Source organism: Musca vetustissima, unplaced genomic scaffold, assembly GCF_032173495.1.
Source record: "Musca vetustissima isolate MV318-11 ecotype Yass unplaced genomic scaffold, APGP_CSIRO_Mvet_v1 utg704, whole genome shotgun sequence".
In the NCBI taxonomy this organism is placed as follows: Eukaryota; Metazoa; Arthropoda; class Insecta; order Diptera; family Muscidae; genus Musca; species Musca vetustissima.
Genome location: NW_026876336.1, coordinates 1,294,413 through 1,313,127, shown reverse-complemented (window position 1 = coordinate 1,313,127; position 18,715 = coordinate 1,294,413). Strand labels below are relative to the sequence as shown.

At 34.9% G+C, this 18,715-nt stretch overlaps 4 protein-coding genes and 1 pseudogene across 4 annotated transcripts; all 5 read right to left on the bottom strand.

The window, feature by feature from the left end:
* Positions 1-1,131: 1,131 nt before the first annotated feature.
* Positions 1,132-7,332, bottom strand: LOC133338936 (uncharacterized). Its single transcript, XM_061547063.1, is given in 13 exon segments — positions 1,132-1,311; positions 1,370-1,464; positions 1,508-2,264; positions 2,326-2,543; positions 2,945-3,089; positions 3,147-3,366; positions 4,100-4,221; positions 4,289-5,116; positions 5,191-5,541; positions 5,938-6,024; positions 6,093-6,893; positions 6,948-7,168; positions 7,305-7,332. Coding segments are annotated over 13 exon segments (4,053 nt in total).
* Positions 7,333-7,459: 127 nt separating this feature from the next.
* LOC133338935 (uncharacterized) lies at positions 7,460-8,798 on the bottom strand. The gene is made up of 3 exons (XM_061547062.1): positions 8,613-8,798; positions 7,700-8,542; positions 7,460-7,630 (listed from the first exon to the last, which is right to left on the bottom strand). The coding sequence occupies exons 1-3, from the start codon at positions 8,796-8,798 to the stop codon at positions 7,460-7,462; spliced, it is 1,200 nt and encodes a 399-aa protein (XP_061403046.1).
* Positions 8,799-9,163: 365 nt separating this feature from the next.
* LOC133338884 (uncharacterized) lies at positions 9,164-11,440 on the bottom strand. Its single transcript, XM_061547009.1, has 5 exons — positions 11,267-11,440; positions 11,059-11,203; positions 10,257-10,471; positions 9,412-10,194; positions 9,164-9,341 (listed from the first exon to the last, which is right to left on the bottom strand). The coding sequence occupies exons 1-5, from the start codon at positions 11,438-11,440 to the stop codon at positions 9,168-9,170; spliced, it is 1,491 nt and encodes a 496-aa protein (XP_061402993.1). The 3' UTR covers positions 9,164-9,167.
* Positions 11,441-12,103: 663 nt separating this feature from the next.
* LOC133338933 (uncharacterized) lies at positions 12,104-14,078 on the bottom strand (annotated as a pseudogene).
* A 1,424-nt stretch (positions 14,079-15,502) lies between these two features.
* On the bottom strand, positions 15,503-17,697 carry LOC133338932 (uncharacterized). The gene is made up of 5 exons (XM_061547061.1): positions 17,524-17,697; positions 17,305-17,449; positions 16,599-16,813; positions 15,740-16,534; positions 15,503-15,676 (listed from the first exon to the last, which is right to left on the bottom strand). The coding sequence occupies exons 1-5, from the start codon at positions 17,695-17,697 to the stop codon at positions 15,503-15,505; spliced, it is 1,503 nt and encodes a 500-aa protein (XP_061403045.1).
* Between the last annotated feature and the right edge of the window lie 1,018 nt (positions 17,698-18,715).

Genomic DNA, 18,715 nt, shown 5'->3' with positions numbered 1-18,715 from the left:
TGTATTTATATTTTTCCGTTATTATTTTATTTTGAAATAATAATTTCGGTTATCTTCCGTCGGTTAAAATACAAACGCTTTAAAAAATGTCAATTCGATTTAAGCGCGATTTACTATTTGTTTTTATCCGTTAAATGTTGAGTTTGCGACAACGCGAAATGAACAACTGCCAAACACCGTGGATGTTAATTTTTGTTTTTAACTCTTAGCGAAAGCGTTGTGGCATTCCGGTCAGATATCCTCAGAAAAAAAAAACGATACATCCAGTATGGTTGGGTGTCCTTAAAAGTTAAACAACGCTAAACGAATTACAAATAAATACTGACAGTTATGATGAGATGAACGTCATAACGTTGTTGTTGTTGTCGATGTCGGCAGGATAAGATTGATTAAAAACAGCAACGAAATCAGCAGCAGCATAACCACCACCGCACTAAGGTGGGGGATGCTGCAATGGAGGAAAATAGGGTGGTAAGGATTAAATGCTTGCTAAAATCCGTTTATTTTTCAATTTACACTCTCTCAGTCAGTTGAGCTTCTCTCTCACTCTCTCTCACACTTTGCTACCACCCACAAAATAACGTTAGCCATTTTGTTTCTTAGCAAAGCCAAATCATTATCCTTTTCCATAGCTTTTACTCTTCCATCTCTGTCTTACTCAATGAAAAGCTTTTTTAAGTAGTTTCCAACATAGAAAAGGATGGGCATTGAATAACATCAAGTGAAGGGTGTTCAAAATCTTGCGTTTTCATTGGTTCCTGCTGCATAGATGTGTTGATTCTTGAGGTGGAACCAGGAAACGATAGATCATCCCTGATTAGATTTGTGCCAAAAAATATAATTCGAATAAAAAATAGAAAACGATTAAAAATCATTTATTTTAAAACATTCCAACACAAAGTTCAAAATTTACACTGTGCTACGGTATAAAAATATTTACATTATATTGTAATGATTTCTAATGAACATATTTCGTGTTCGGTACCAGGGAGCTCCCTGCTTACTTATTTGGAGAATATAGTTGAGTTTATAAAAATATTAATAGAAATAGGATTTAATATTGTATTCATTACAATTTTAGGTTTTAAAGCTGGATTATACTTCCGATAGTATTATTGAGTTATTATATGGTTATGTATTAGAACGTAGATATTTATCTACATAATCCTTAACATGCAAAATCCCATGTTCGGCGCTGGCAACATGTAAATTATTACCACATACAAATTCCGTATTAATGTGGGGATTATGCAGCTCACTTATTAAAGTACTACAAGCCGTGGAGGGATCATTGGAGGCGGCAAGTTTTCTCTGAATAGAATATTGAGATAAATTTCTATTCATATTTTTCTTTGAATTTATTACTTACCACCCAAAATTCATTGCCTGGCAAGGCATTGCCATCCCAGGCATAGGAAACTATCAACAACATATTGTCATAATCAGGAGATTCCTAAAAATATTCTTATACAATAACAATGAATCTCGAAAAAATTAGCTTAAAGACTTACCAGTTTATCATTGGGATTCCGTTTTGATAGGAACGTTTTAATGCCACCGCGAGGATGGCAATCCGATTTCAAGAATCCACCATTTTTCAAATCTTTCCATTCATTTAAATTGAACCAGGCAAAATGAACAACCCCAATGCTATTCAATTTGGGTAATAACTCTTTTAAACGTTGGCTAAAAGTTTCGAAAAAGATTTTCTCCTGTTGGGCAGCAGCTCGCCACACACCCAAACCAAATCCCACCACATGTATGTAGGCTAATTTTCCCGCTAATTTGGCGCGATTCTCCGACTCCAACAATAACATGTCAAAGGCGATGGCATAGCGTTTCTTCATCATTAAATTGTCAAATTTTAGCAAACAATTCAACGAATTGCCAATGCGTGGATTATTCTCCTTTACGACTTCTTCGTAGAGATGATCGTATTCTTCATAAAATGTATTCCATATACGACGATAATCTTGTAATTTCTCCAATTCATTGATTTTTTTCCAAGGATTTAGAGATTTTCTTTGTGGTTTCATTTCAAAACTTTTCTGACCATAACCATTTTTTAGAATATTTTGATTCTCCGATATAATTATATCCTGAAATTCCATTACTTCTCGACGTTCAAATCTGGCACCAATAATGCCCAATACAACACCGTCACGTTCGATTTTTGTTAAATCATCGATGGGTTTGCCACAATTTGTGCGGTTTCCATCGTTAATGAAATCACTGTATGAGGAAACTGAAAGTAGGGCGGAAATCTGCAGGAATTCCATTGATAAATTAGTGGTCATATGTTGGAGATCTTGATAATGTAGTTACCTTAATTTCATCATAGCTTAGCACATTCTTTAAAACTAATGGAGTTATTTCATCTTTGCTTCCGATCTTTTTATAATTCGGTCCATATCCTGTATTGGCATCCAAAAGTAAATAATCATCATCTTCACCATAAAAACTGACACATCTTTTGGTTAAGAGTCGTTGTATAAATTCCGTTATTGTCATGCCTTTGTAAAGACGTTTTTCCATTTGAGAACCTGCAGAAAAGCGATCAAAATATTGTGTATATACATATTTTCTTTAGTTTTAAGCAGGGATTTCAATTTTATTCAAATCCGTCAATTCTATTGTTGACTAATCCAACATATCCATACAGTTTTTATTTTTGAGCTAAAGAAGTCACTCTTATATACCGTAGTTGTGATATTTAATTTTATGGTCAAAATACCTATCTTTAGGGAATAAATTTCTACAAGTAATTTTTGTGTCAATTTAAGTTTGTTTTCAAATATGTTTTTTAATCTAATCTTTCAAACATAACCTCAATATTGACAAAAACATATGTTTTCATAGCTTTTATAACTGTAACTAGAAGAAAGCTCTTTTAAAGTTTACCATATGTTCCGCTTTTCAAGTTATCCTTTCTTTCCATACATACCATATTTTAGTTTATGCTCCAAAAAATCTATTATCAAAATAAGAACTTTTTCATGTATCAGCGGATAAGCGGAAACAATCTGTTGCTGTACGATTGGATAGCGTTCTTTCGGCCGGGACTTAATGCGGCAGCTTTCAATGGGAAACTAAAAAAGAGTTTTTCTTTTAATTTTAATAGAAAAATCAAACACCAATTTACTCACATCTATGGGGAAATCGGATGATTTGTTTATAAATTCTGCAACATCAACATTTGTTGTTTGTGGCTTCTCTATTGAACGCAATTTTTCTATGAGTTTATTACCGAACTTTGTCAGCTTTCGATTTATGCCAAAGGGAGGCCAATTCTTTTCGAACTCCTCGCCAAATTCGGACATTATGGAGAGTAGAAATACAAAACAGAGACTGAAATGCCTTGGATGGCTGATTTTTCGGTTTGTGGCAAATAAGAAACGAAACGAAGCCTTTATCCAGCGTAGTGAATCATTGCCGTCATCTCAGCTGAGTTGTAGCTTTTGAATACACATCAAGAATATTTTTGTATACACCACCCACGCTACTACCCTGTGGAGAATTTTCATACTGATATCAGTATTCACTTGGTTGTGGCGTATTTATATTTAATTGTGTGTCGTTGTTTACTTTTGTATTTAATAAAAGCTCTCTTTGAGAGTATTTTTGAAAAATTGCAGTTTTTACCCAAAAGAGCAAAGAACTAAAGAAAAGCCTTTCGACGAACCATATGTTCGTTCAATATAGATTCTGCAAATTGCAATTTTTTACGATCAGATGTGATCGTTCGTTTTAAAATAAGTTCTGAGGCAGTAGTAGTGGAGAATGAAGACATGATATATAGCATCAGAACAATCAAATCCTACTGCACTCTTTCAAAATTAACACATATTTTCAAATTTTACTTGGCCAAAATTATCGTGCCAAACGTTAACCCAGTGGGTTTCAATTGTCAATTCTTTTGCATATATGTCAAATAAATCCTGATAAAGTAGGTTAACCCGGTAAAAAGTTCTAATGTGTATGCCGTTTAATATAATAAAATACCAGGCTCTTTGATTTATTTTTAATTTAATTTTTTTATTTGATATTATCAAATTGATTTAGATATTTTACATAGTCACTAATATGAATTATTCCTAACTCGAATGTGCTTATCTGTAGATTTTCACTGCATACCCATTTGGTGTTGATAAATGGATTATGTAATTCACTAATTATGGTACTGCTGGCCGTGGCCGAATCACTGGAACCCGACAAATGTTGCTGAAAAGTGAATATATGATTTTAAGGAAGATAATAATAAAACAAATAATACTCCAACTAGACTTACCAACCAAAACTCATTACCCGGTAAGGCATTGCCATCCCAAGCATATGAGATTACCAGCAACATATTTTCAAATTTAGTTCCCTGAAGTTTATCGCCCGGATTGCGATTATCAATAAATACACGTATACCACCCAAAGGATGCGATTTAGATGAAATTATGGAATTGTTCTTTAGATCACCCCATTCGTCGATGTCAAACCAGGAGAAATGCAACACCCCAATGTTATCAAGTTTTGTTAATAAATAGTGGACTCGTTGTTCAAATGTTTCCATAAAAATGTGGGTTTGTTGTTGGGCAATTCGCCAGGTACCCAACCCTATACCCACAATATGCACATAGGCCTGCTTATTTTCAATGGCAGCTCGAGATTGGGCCTCCATTAAGAGCACATCAAATGCCAAGCTGTAACGTTTTTTCATAACCACACTATCGAAAATTTCTTGGGATCCGGGTCTAACAACATCGCCGAATCTTTTATGGTCTTTCACAACTTGATGATAGAGTAATGAGGGTTCTTCATAGAACTTTTCCCACAATTTACGTTTTTCTCTACGACTTTTGTTCGAAAATAAATTGTATTTTATAGAATTCCACAGAGTTAAGCTTTTTGGCTGGCCATAACCATTTGTCATGGTATTTTGTTGGGGGCTTATCACTATGTCCTGATAGTCCATAACAAAGGGTCTTTGGAAACGAGCGCCTACCAAACCTATGATCACAGCTTCGCGTTCAATTTTATTGAAATCTGTTTCAATTACTGCATGGTTTTTACGATTGCCATTATTAATAAGTTCGCTGTATGACGAAATTGAAAGAAATGCAGAGAGCTTTGAGAAGAAGAAGATAATAACAAGAATTAATTTAATTTAATTACACTATCAGTATTGCTGACCCTACCTACCTTCACTTCATCATAAGACAAACAGTTATTGAGGGTTAATGGTTTCTTTTCTTTGTTGGTGCCTACATTGAAGTAGCTATCACCGTGCCCAGTTGCACCACTGATCAGCAAATAAGCATCCATGTGGCCCACGAATGAAACACAACGCTTTGATAATAACCGTTGTATGAACTCAGTTAAGGACATGTTGGTATAAAGTTCCCTTTCCTTGGGATGACCTAAAATGGGTGGAAATATGATATGAGTGGGGTTTCCAATAAGAGGTGTAATTGTGAAATTCAAAGAAAAAATCATATTTTCATTGCTAGTAACAGCATAGTTTCTACTTTCTTCTTCAAAGAAGAAATGATTCTGTGACAGTTATTTAAATATCGAGTAATTCAAAGTAACCGATTTTATTTGATATCCTTGTATATTTAAAAATTATAAGATATTCAATGTGTAAATTATTTATGCATATATTTCGATAGGTATAAGTTTCACATACATGTAATCTAAATCCTGTACACATTGTAACCAACAAAATGAAATTATTATTGATTCGTTTAATATATTTTATATATGTACATCAAATATTTTATTTTTTAATTAAATTTGATATTTGTTAATAAGTCCATGGATTACACATTCAATTCGATGGCGCCGCATCAACTACAATAATTGTTGTGATATTTTCTCAATATAATCCCGAATGTGAAGTGTTGTGCCAAATTCCCCGCTCGCTATATGTAAATTATCACCACATACCCATTGGGTATTAATGTGCGGATTGTGCAGCTCGGTGATCAGAGTACTGCAAGCAGTCGACGGATCATTAGATCCAGATAAGGATCCCTATAAAAATGAATTTTACAAGTGAAAAAATCCACATACATATTTTTTTATCCGTTTTCGATACTCACAAACCAAAATTCATTGCCAGGTAATGCATTACCATCCCATGCATAGGATATCACCAATAACATATTTTCAAATGAGTCTTGCAATTTGTCAGCCGGATTGCGATTATGCATGAAAACGTGAATGCCACCTAAGGGATGCGAGGCTGATTTTATAAAGCCCTTGTCCTTCAGATCATGCCATTCATTCATATGGAACCACGAGAAATGCAATGCTCCAATATTATTTAGTTTAGGCAATAAATGGTGCACCCTTTGTGAAAACGTTTCTAAAAATATTTTATTTTGATGGGACACTTTCTTCCACACACCCAGTCCGATGCCCACAATATGGATATAGGCATGCTGTTGACATTTCTCTGCTCGACTTTGAGCCTCCATGAGTAGGGTATCAAACGAGATGGCATAACGTTTTTTCATTAAAACATTGTCGAATATTTCCTGCGATGAACACCGGTAGAATCTGGGATTGTCGTCCACCACGGTATTATCATAAAGGAAATCTCTTTCTTGATAGAACTGTTGCCATAATTTACGATATTCAGTATGGGAATTTGAATGTTCTGCGACTGTGGTGTTGTTGGCATCAAAGCCATAACCATTTTCTTTTGTATTTTGTTCGGATGAGATGATTATATCTTCACACTCCATATAGGGGGGTCTTTCGAAGCGTGCGCCAATTAGACCCACCACTATTCCCTGTCGTTCTATTTTATTCAAATCTTTCTCAAATTCAGCTACATTGTAACGATTACCATCATTTAAAAGTTCCGTAGAAGATGAAATCGAGAGAAAAGCTGAAAGCTATAGAGCCCAATTATTATCGTTAATAAAAAATAAATATTTTCGGTAACTTACCTTAATTTCATTGTAGGAAATACAATTCTCAAGCGTCAGTGGTTCTTTTTCATTTGGCTTCCCAATAAGTGGATAATCACTGTAACCATCTCCACATTGGCCCGTAATTAGTAAATACGAATCCCTATCACCGACAAAAGCAACGCAACGTTTATCCAATAGACGCTGAACAAATGCGCTGAAGCCTAAACCTTTATAGAGTGTTTGTTCAACCGGAGAGCCTAGTCATGGATAAACAAAATCAGTTGTTAATATCAAACGCTACTATGATAAAAATATTGGGAACAACAAGAGCACGACACAGAAACCATAGGACATGTGCACACATCCTGATTTGAAGGGGTAAGAGATTGATACACATTTCTGAGGAAACCGTTGGTATCATTCCTAGTCACGAATTAAGAAACCACATTAAAACAACAAATATATTTTACAATACATATAATAGATTTATTTTATTACAATACGATAATATAACATGGATTTTAAAAATAACTGAATCTTCTCATTTTCTATCCATAGATTTTCTTCACATAATCGCTAATATGAATGATGCCATGTTCACCACTTGCTATATGCAGATTTCGGCCACACACCCAATCTGTGTTAATATGACCATTATGTAGTTCGGTAATCAAAGTACTACTTGCCGTTGAAGAATCACTGGAATCACCCAAGTGTTTCTAGATGATAGAGGCAACAATAATTTTCTTGTATTCATTACAAAAATAAACACTTGATTAACTACTTACCTGCCAGAATTCATTTCCCGGCAACGCATTAGCATCCCAGGCATAGGATATAACCAAAAGCATATCGGCGAATTCTGGGCCCACAATTTTATCAGCTGGGTTACGATTTGATATAAATATTTTTATACCACCATGTGGATGTGAGTGCGATTCAATAAAACCGCCATGTTTTAAGTCTCCGCATTGTGGCATTTGGAACCAGGTAAAATGTAAAACACCAATATTATTTAGTTTGGGCAGGAGTTGTAGAACTCGCTGATGAAAGGTTTCCAAGAAAATTTCAGTCTGTTGTACAGCCGCACGCCACACTCCCAAACCGATGCCCACAATGTGAAGATAGGCTTGTTTATTTAAATAAGCTGCCCTCGACTGGGCCTCCAGCAACAGTGTATCAAATGTAATTGTAAATCTCTTCTTCATAACAACATTATCGAAAATCGCAGTTGAATTGGCGCCTTCAATATCACCAAATCGTTTATTGTCTTTCTTGACATTGCGGAAATGGTAGCTGGGTTCCTCGTAAAACTTTTCCCAAATTTTACGATATTTCCTAGATGTGGTAATCGCCACATCAGAGTGCTCTTTGTTGGCGAATAATTTCGTAAGGGAATCGAAGAATGATTTTCTTGGGCCATAGCCCCTCTCTTCTGTATTTTGTTCGATGCTAATGATAATATCCTGATACTCCATAACATATGGTCGCTGAAAACGAGCACCAATTAAACCAATGACCACACCTTCACGTTCAATTTTGCTTAGATCCTTTTCAATAATCGCCATATTTTTACGATTTCCATCATTGATGAGTTCACTATACGATGAAACAGAAAGAAAAGCTGAGAGCTACAAAAGAAGGACATTGAATGAAAAAAAAAAATGTAAATTGAAGCTATCTGTTTTGTTGCTCGCTCACCTTTACTTCATCGTACGACAAACAGTTGCTTAAGACTAATGGTTCCTTTTCCTCATCGCTGCCAATCAAATCATAATCGAGACCATATCCCACTCTGCCATTCATCAGCATATAAGCATCCATGGGACCAACAAATGCAACACATCGTTTGGTTAGCAATCGTTGTATAAAAGTCTCCAAAGACATGTCTGTATAGAGGACTTTTTCCTTAGGATGACCTGAGCAATGTGGGAGTAGTAAACATATGATATTAAGCATGATGCTGGAGAAGATAGCCGCCAAGCTTTCACTTTGGTTGTTAATTATTTTACTAAGTGTAGCACAAAGCATAATAATGATTAGTCACTTATTACTTTTTATAATAGAATTTGATATGTGGTAAGCCACAATTATCTTATCAATGTTGCATAATGGACCAATCCCGAAGCAATACACAACTACTGTCCAAAGTATTTTTAACATTACTTATGAATATGTTTAAGTCTCTGGGAAAATCCAAATAGAAATAAATAGAAAATGTGAAACTAGTTCTTTATAAATAAATGTTCATTTATTTCAATCGGGTTTTATATTTTTCACATAATCTCTAATGTGTATGACACCGTAATTCTCGCTGGCAATGTGTAAATTATCACCATTCACCCATTCCTTATTGATGTGGGGATTGTGAAGTTCCGTTATTAATGTACTACAGGCAGTAGAAGAGTCTCCAGTGGATTTTAACATTTTCTATACGAAACCAAAAAAAACAATATATTTTTTGAAAATATTCATAATAAAAAGAAAAGCAAATAGTTACCATCCAAAATTCATTTCCCGGCAAGGCATTACCATCCCAAGCATATGAAATTATCAACAGTCTGGCTTTGTTGTCGTTTATTTTCAGTCTATCTGCCGGATTCCGTTTCGATAGGTAACACGTTATACCACCTGAGGGATGAGTTTCGGATTTGAACACTTTGCCATTTCCCAGTTCTCCCCATGTGTTCAGTTGGAACCAGGAGAAATGTACCACATCAATATACTGAAGTTTGGGTAACAAATATTTTAGACGTTGAGTGAATGTTTCCAGAAATATTTTCTCCTGCTGCTCGGCAACGTTCCAAACACCCAGACCAATGCCAACAACATGTATATACGCCTGTTGACCGGCATTTTTGGCACGCTCATTGCTCTCCAATAACAATGTGTCAAATGATATCGTATAGCGTTTCTTCATTAATAGATTGTCAAAAATATCATTTGGAGTTTTAGTTGGTCCAAATCGACGGTTATCGATTTTCACGGAATCGAATAGCAAATCCGATTCCTCATAGAACTTTTGCCATATTTTACGATATTTGGCCTTGGGTTTATCATGTTTAGAGTCGCCATAACCGTTTACTGGACTATTTTGTGTTTTTGTTATAATTATATCCTGAAATTCCATAACCATTGGCTGATTTAGTCGTGCACCAATTAAACCCACAACTATACCCTCTTGTTCTATGGCCAATTTGTTCTTTTCAATAACTCCACAATTTTGACGATTACCATTGTTAATCAATTCCGAATAGGATGAGACAGATAGCAGTGCTGAAAGCTAACAAAAATATTGAATTGATTTTAAATTTGGCTTTAATTTGTGTTTACGATGGCGCTTACCTTCATTTCATCGTAACTCAAGACATTTTCTAATGTTAATGGATATTTTTCGGGTGTGGTTCCCACATCTTTGAAACCACCACAACCTCGATGACGTGTCAAGAGTAAGAATTTATCATTTCGGCCAAAGAAACTAGCGCAACGTTTTTGTAATAATCGTTGCACGAATGCGTTTAAACTTAGATTTTGATAAATTCCCTTTTCAATTGAATTTCCTGGAAAAGTGTATGCATTAGGATATTCTAGTTATATTGAAATATGTAAATATTTTCAAACTCTAACCGATTACCGTAAACCACAAACAAGTTTTGAATTTTATTGAAGAGTAAATAAATTAAATATATTTTCATTACACATTTTATTTTGCATTAAGACTTGATGGGTATTATACAAAATAAAACTCTTTAGCGAAAGCTGATTATTATCATAAACAAGTATACCCATAACTTTTTTTTGTATTTTCCCAGATATCAATCTCTCAGGTACTCAAAGTATTAGTCATTGACATTTTTGTCGGTCTCTTGTGAAAACAAACATTCAACAGTTTAACCAAGAAACCCCCTATATTTTTGTATTTAACAATAACAATATGGATGGAATATATGCGTGCGTCTGTACAATAGGGTGTTGCAGAAAATTAAAACAAAAGTGCAAACGTTGTTGTGGTACGAGAAAAAGGAAATGTAATCCTTTAAAAATGAAATTTTTTAACATGGCATTTGTCTCTTTAACGAATGAAATAACATATTAAAACGGTATACCCTAATGCTCACACAAATATTTGTTGTTATTCTCTACTTACCATATAAACATTTATATTCCAAGAAATCCAAATACAACTGCAATACTCTCTCATGTATTACTGGATATGCTGATGAAATTTGTTTCTGAATGATGGGATGGCGGTCCTTGGGTTGCCTCATAACCCGACAGTTGTTGGAGCCGAACTATTGAGGGAAACGAAAACAAAATTAAATTGCATTACAGATTCCAGATGTCATATTGCACACCTCCAAGGGAAATTCCGAAGATTTCTTCATAAAGGCCTCAATATCCACGTCTGTCTTTTCAGGTTTCTTGATATTTTCACATTGTTTCAACAGCTTCTTGCCGAATTCAGTTAATTTTAAGGCAGAACCGGCTTTAGGCCAAATCTGTTCAAATTCGGGACCAAATATTGACATAGTAATTATTTTATATTTTACTTTGTGTTTTTATTATGATTTATGATGAAATTTTTTGTTAAAAGCTGGGTAACTTCGTGCTTCGTGTGTGCGTCTTCTTAGCGGGCGAAATGAATGAATGGTTGATTAGCCGTCAAAGTGTTTTGTTTTTATTCTCTGTTTATATTTTTTCGGTTAGATTATCAGCAGCTGTTTCATAAAGCTCTCTCCCTTTATCTCTCTCAAAACACGTAACAACAACAAATTAAGTTGGAGAGAGTGTTTGAATTAACCCAGTGGGAATTTTTAATAAATGCTAAACGAATGGTTGATGCTGGTGTATTTGTATTCTTCCATGTGCATCCTTCCAGAATACATTCTTGATTCTTGTTGTGTCCTATGAAAATATATAATTCAGTTAAATTCCTTGTTGTGTTGTGTCCTATGAAAATATATACAATAATATAAATTCCTTTAAAACCACCGCTACATATAATTTAACATCCTTTCATCACATAGTAAATTAATAGACACATATATTTTTCTGTAGGTACACACATTTATTGAATATATAATATTTCGCATATAATTTTGTATACATATAGTGAGAATTTAAATTCTCCTAATTGTGTAATGGACTAAAAGAGAATACCACTGTATTTTGGTGACTTCAAATATTTACGATCATTCCGCTCGCTCGTGTATTTTTTTCACATAGTCGGAAATATGAATTACACCATGTTCAGCACTTGCTATATGCAGATTTCCACCACATACCCATTCTGTATTAATGTGACCGTTGTGCAGTTCTGTTATCAGAGTACTACTGGCCGTTGACGAATCACTGGAATTACCCAAACATTTCTGGAAAACAATATTAAACGCCAACGCTGGCAAACAAATTAATAAAAAAAAAAATTCTACTTACATCCCAAAACTCATTACCCGGCAAGGCATTAGCATCCCATGCATAGGATATAACTAAAAGCATATCGGAAAAATCGGGCTCCAATAATTTATCAGCTGGATTACGTTTAGAAATAAAAGTTCTTATTCCGCCGTGAGGATGTACTGACGATTCTATGAAACCATTATGTTTTAAATCTCCACATTGGTCCACTTCGAACCAGGCAAAATGCAAAACAGCAATATTATTAAGTTTTGGCAGGAGTTGTTGAACTCGTTGATAGAAAGTTTCCAAGAAAATGTCCGTCTGCTGGACAGCAGCACGCCACACACCCAAACCGATGCCCACAATGTGGACATAGGCTTGTTTATTCAATTTTGCTGCCCTCGACTGGGCTTCCAACAACAATGTATCGAATGATATGGTATATCGTTTCTTCATAACAACATTATCAAAAATATCGCTCGAATTGGAATTCAGAACATTACCAAATCGTTTATAATCTTTTTTGACATTGCGATGTAGATAAGGACGTTCATCATAGAATTTTATCCAGATTCCACGATATTCAATGAGCGGAACCAATTCGGGAAGTTTTTCTTCGGTGCAATTTCTTTTGGTAAGCAAATAAAATGAAGAGCTTCTTGGACCATAGCCCCTTTCTTCAATATTTTGTTCACTGTTGATGATAATGTCCTGATATTCCATAACAAATGGTCGTTGAAAACGAGCACCAATTAAGCCAATGACCACACCTTCACGTTCAATTTTGCTGAGATCTTTTTCAATAATTGCCATATTGTTACGATTCCCATTATTGATAAGTTCACTATGCGAAGAAACCGAAAGAAATATTGAAAGCTGGAAGCGAATGGCCAATTATTATTTGATGTGGAATCCTCTCTGTTACTCACCTTAACTTCATCATATGACAAACAATTACTTAGTACCAATGGCTCTTGTTCTTGGTCGGTGCCAATCAGATCATAGTCGAAACCATATCCTGTTGTACCATCGATCAGTATATAGTTATCAACATCATCAGTAAATACCACACATCGTTTTGTCAGTAGACGTTGTACAAAATCTTCCACAGTCATGTCCTTATAGAGGATCTTTTCTTTGGCGTGTCCTGGGTGTTTGTTGGAAAAATATTGAATATATATATTTTTTGTCAATAAAGTGGAAATTTCTTGGACGATGGTTACACTTTCGATAATTTTATTTGCCACAATTCTGTAGTTTGTAGGTGAGAGATGGCAACACTCTCACTACTCACATCAAACTGAGAAATGACCCAAGTAAAATTGCATTGGCTAATGTAAATCGGAGCTTGAATGCTACTAAAGTCTGCATAAGTTAGCGTAATAAAAATTTGGACATACCATATCGACACTTAAATTGCAGGAAATCCACATACAATTGCAATACTCTTTCGTGTATAACTGGATGTGCTGACGAGATTTGTTTCTTAATGATGGGATTGCGGTCCTTGGGCTGACTCATAACCCGACAGTTATTCGAGCCAAACTATTGTGAAGACGAAATTATTTGTTTAAATCGTTTTAGCTTTACTGGCATCAGAATACCTCTAAAGGAAATTGCGAAGATTTCTCCATAAATGCGTCAATATCAACCTCCGTATTTGCCGGTTTTTTTAATATTTTCACATTGCTTCAAAAGAATATTATACAATTCGATGCGGCTACCATTGGGCCAAATCTGTTCAAATTCAGGACCAAATTTTGACATATTTCCTCCTTCTCCGCTATTTACAGGTATATTGTGACGAAATTAACATAAAATTCTGTGCGGGAAGTACCTTCAACCAGGGTTTAAAATGCTAACGCCAAAATAGCAAAAACACAGAAAATTGGCGCACTGCTAACTAAATTCATCCTCAAACTATGCAGCACAGCCAAGCACAACTGCAACAAATAGCAATGCATTACGAATAATTTTAGCAAGCAAAACTAAAGCTGTGTGTCAGCAGCTACAAAATAGCAATGAACAACTACAACATAATTGTCAACGCGACTAACAACCAAAGCTTTTTTGACTGTGGCTGCTATTTGTTTTTAGTATCGCCCATTGAAATTTTATAAATTAACTGAGATAATTAAAAATGGCTCTATGATAATCAAAACAATTGGAAACTTGCTAAAGAGTTTAATTTAATATATTATTACTTTTTAGTACTGATTTTGTGTGCATGTAAATTAAATAAAAACGCAAAATTGCCGTTTTTCTAATTCTGGAACACACAAACATTTGATGTTTGGCAGCGAAATGTGAATATGTAGTCGTACTGCCGATTAGTCATAACAAAAAAAGCTCGCATGTGCAATACGTGCCGTTTGCTGATTTAGTCATAATGTCAATATTTTTTAGCAGTAGCTCTGTAAGACTAATGCTAATATTTTTTGATGCTGCATTTTAAACCCTGCCTTCAACGACTTCTTTGTTCCGGCTAAGACATAGGTATGTGTGTGCATTCTTCATGTTTTTCTTGTTATTTGTTTTTAGTATCGTACGTATTTGGTAAAGCTCTCTCTATCTCAAAACAATTGGAAATGAGTAACAGTGAGTACTGAGTACTGATATTGTGTGCATGTATTCGTACCAATATTGCCGTTTGGACATTTGATGTTTGGCTATTTAAGAGAATCCCGATGAAATGTTCAATGTTGGTCCGATAATCTGATTTTGGTCCTTTTTTACGTACATTTGGTCCTGCATTTTTTTTTTGAACGGCACCTAAAATAATAACTGTTCTAGAGTAGCAATCAAAACAGCTAGAGTTCGCATCGAAAGTCATAAGAAATGGTAGGCGTGTTATCTATCGAATTCTGAAGGGAAATTTTATTGGTCGCTTATCGTATACAATTTAAATGCATTTCCGACTTTTAAACTGAATTCTGTAAGAAGTTCTAAACATACATTCGGAAGTTATGATTATTCAAACTAAATAGAACAGAACTTCTTCGAAATTTGTTCAAACGTGTAATAAAACCATTTATTTTCCTATAAAAATAATGTTATTTTCGTACAATAAGGCATATGTTTAAATATGTCTAATAATTTATTTATTATTGATCTTAAAAATATGTATATATTGCACATTGTCCATTGTACAGGTGGGTGGTCATAGGTCAGGTATAAAATTGATCATGTATTTAGTCAAGCATTTTCTTTTTAACATAATCTGCAATGTGTATGATACCATATTCCTCGCTGGCTATATGCAAATTATCACCATTCACCCATTCTGAATTGATGTGGGGATTGTGGAGCTCCGCTATTAGAGTACTACAGGCCGTAGAAGAATCACCAGTCGATTTTAACATTTTCTATAATAAAAAAGTTTCTATTAGACTCTTTTGTTGCATAAACTTTAGCTTGAAGTTATTTACCATCCAAAATTCATTACCCGGTATTGCATTACCATCCCAGGCATAGGATATTATCAATAGCATATTTTCCGTTTCTGGTGTATTCAGTTTATCGGCTGGATTTCTTTTCGATATGAAACATTTAATGCCACCCGAAGGGTGGGTTTCCGATTGAAACACTTTGCCATTTTTCAATTCACCCCATTCACTGAGTTGGAACCAGGAGAAATGTAGCACATCAATATTTCCCAGTTTCGGTAATAGATACTTTATGCGCTGTGTAAATGTTTCCAAAAATAGTTGCTCTTGATGTGCGGCAGCCTTCCACACACCCAAACCAATGCCCACAACATGGACATAGGCCTGTTTACCAGCCGCCTTGGCCCGTTCATTGCTCTCCAATAACAAAGTGTCAAACGAAATGGTATAACGTTTCTTCATCAGCAGATTATCGAAAATATCATTTTGATTTTTAGCAGTGGCGAAACGTTTGTCGTCTTTCTTTACATCCGTAAATAGGAAATCGGGTTCTTGGTAAAATTTCTTCCAAATTTGACGATAACCTTTTGCCCTACTATCGGGTTCCTCATCGTCTAATGGAAAGCCATAACCATTTTCTTTGGTGTTTTGTGTCTTTGCAATAACAATGTCTTGGAACTCCATAACATCTCTCCGTGTTAACCGGGCTCCAATTAAACCAATAACAACACCTTCACGTTCTATAAGAGATTTATTTTTCTCTATAACACCGCAATTTTGACGATAGCCATTGTTTATTAATTCCGAATACGAGGAAACAGACAATAGGGCAGAAAGCTAAAATAAATTCGAAACATTTATTTATGGGTAGATGGGTAGCTATTCCAAAGTCAAATCATACCTTGATTTCATCATAGCTCAAGACATTCTTTAAAATCAATGGAGGCTTTTCATTTGGGGTGCCAACATCCATAAAACCACTGCATCCACGTTCAGAGGTTAGCAGTAGAAATTTATCATTTTTCCCAAAAAAGCTGGCACAGCGCTGTTTTAAAAGGCGCTGCACAAGACCAGTTAAGGTGAGATTTTGATAGATTTCTTTTTCAATGGAGTTGCCTAAAAGTATTTAATAAAAACATATTCGATCATTAAGGTCGACTCGAAAGAGAAAAAAATTCGCTTATAATACATTCAAATGATCATCGCCTTTATTATTCATTATTATTTTTTGTTCATGTTTTTGTTTTATAAAAATGCCAATAAATATTATTTTTTTGTCGGAATTTCATTTAAATGAGTAAAACAATTATGGTTTTGTGAATACCCTTATTGCAAATGTAAAAGGTTGGCAACCCGTTCATATTCTCATACACACTTTCTCTCACTCTCGCGCTCACTACTCGCGAATATAATGTTTACAAACATCCCTTTCCCGTCACGCTCTTACCGTTAAATAACTCTCATTGCTATTGAAATTTATATTGTTTATATACTCTGCTCAGTTGTGGAGCGGTTTGTTACATTGTGTGTATTCATACATATAAACAATAATTGTGAAATTATGTTTTTTTTCTATTTGGTGGATTTCTGCAATGACGTTTACTTACCAAACTGACATTTGTGTTCCAGAAAATCCAAATACAATTGTAGAACTCTTTCGTGGATTAGGGGATACGCTGAGACAATTTGCTTTTGTATATTGGGATAGCGGTCTTTGGGTTGACTCAGAATGCGGCAGGTATTGGTACCAAACTACAAATACCCCAAATAAAAACAAGACATTGAAACGGAATGGAGCCACATTATACCTCGAAAATTTGACTTACTTCCAATGGGAAATTTGAAGATTTCAATTTAAATGCATTGATATCCACTTCCTTTTGTTCCGGTTTCTTTATGTCCACACATTGTTTTAGAAGTTTCTTACCGAAATCGCTTAGCTGTAGCGGTGTATCCGTTGTTGGCCATATTTTATCAAATTCTTGTCCAAAAGTTGACATTTTTTTGCTAGGGGAGTGTGTATATGTGAGGAGAAATGGAATTTGTATTTTATTACCAGTTGAAGTCTGTGTATAGATCTGAATAATTCTAGCATAGGTTGTGTTGTATTTCTTTTATTGATTGTGTTATTCGCTGTTTTGCTTGGCCGCAACGTCATAGAGCTTTTGTAACAGCTGTTTTGATAAGCAGCTGATGTATTTCAGGTAAAGCTTTTTTAAACTTTCGTTAAATCGTTAAATGCCGTTTTATGAAGAACATCAAAAAATAACGGCAATGACTATTTAAAAAAAAATGTATTGAAAATAATATCGAGTCCCTGTCCACACTAAAGTAATTTCATGAAATAATTTACATCAAAGTATGCGTCCTTAGATCGTGTTCACCGCTACAGTAATTTTAAAAAATTATTCAACTGGGGAACTCGATCTAAGAACTCATAATTTCTTGTAACTTGTTTCCTGAAGTCACTTTAGTGTGGCCATGACACAATAAATAGGTAGTCTGCCCATTTAGGGCAGCTGATGACTCGATTTAACTGTCAAAGTGCGTAATTTCTACTTGAATACGACGTGCAATGTTGCCAACCATGTTACCTATTATAAGGAACATTTTGACAGATGATCGAAACAAAAAGAAATGTTTTTTGTTTTGATACATCATCTTATTTTTGCATCATGGTGTGGCCTACGACTCAAGGGAGAAACACATACAAGGATTCAGGCCTGGCATTTTAAAGTTGGCTTTGTATGATATGTCAATTAAAAGGAATATCAGAGTCAAACTTGATTTTGGACGCCGTTCTCCGTTAACAATATAAAAGCAAAATTAACAGGCCATGCCTGACGTCCTCTTACGTGTTACCCTACACAACTTTTTGTGAAGGTATTATAAGTTTTTTGTCGCCCAATGAGTTTCTAACGCCACAATATATAGGTTTCATACCCCATTCCAATAATCATGAGGTAGACATATGCCGGAAAAGGGTATGAAAGGGGGATGCCTCACATTTTATCTGAT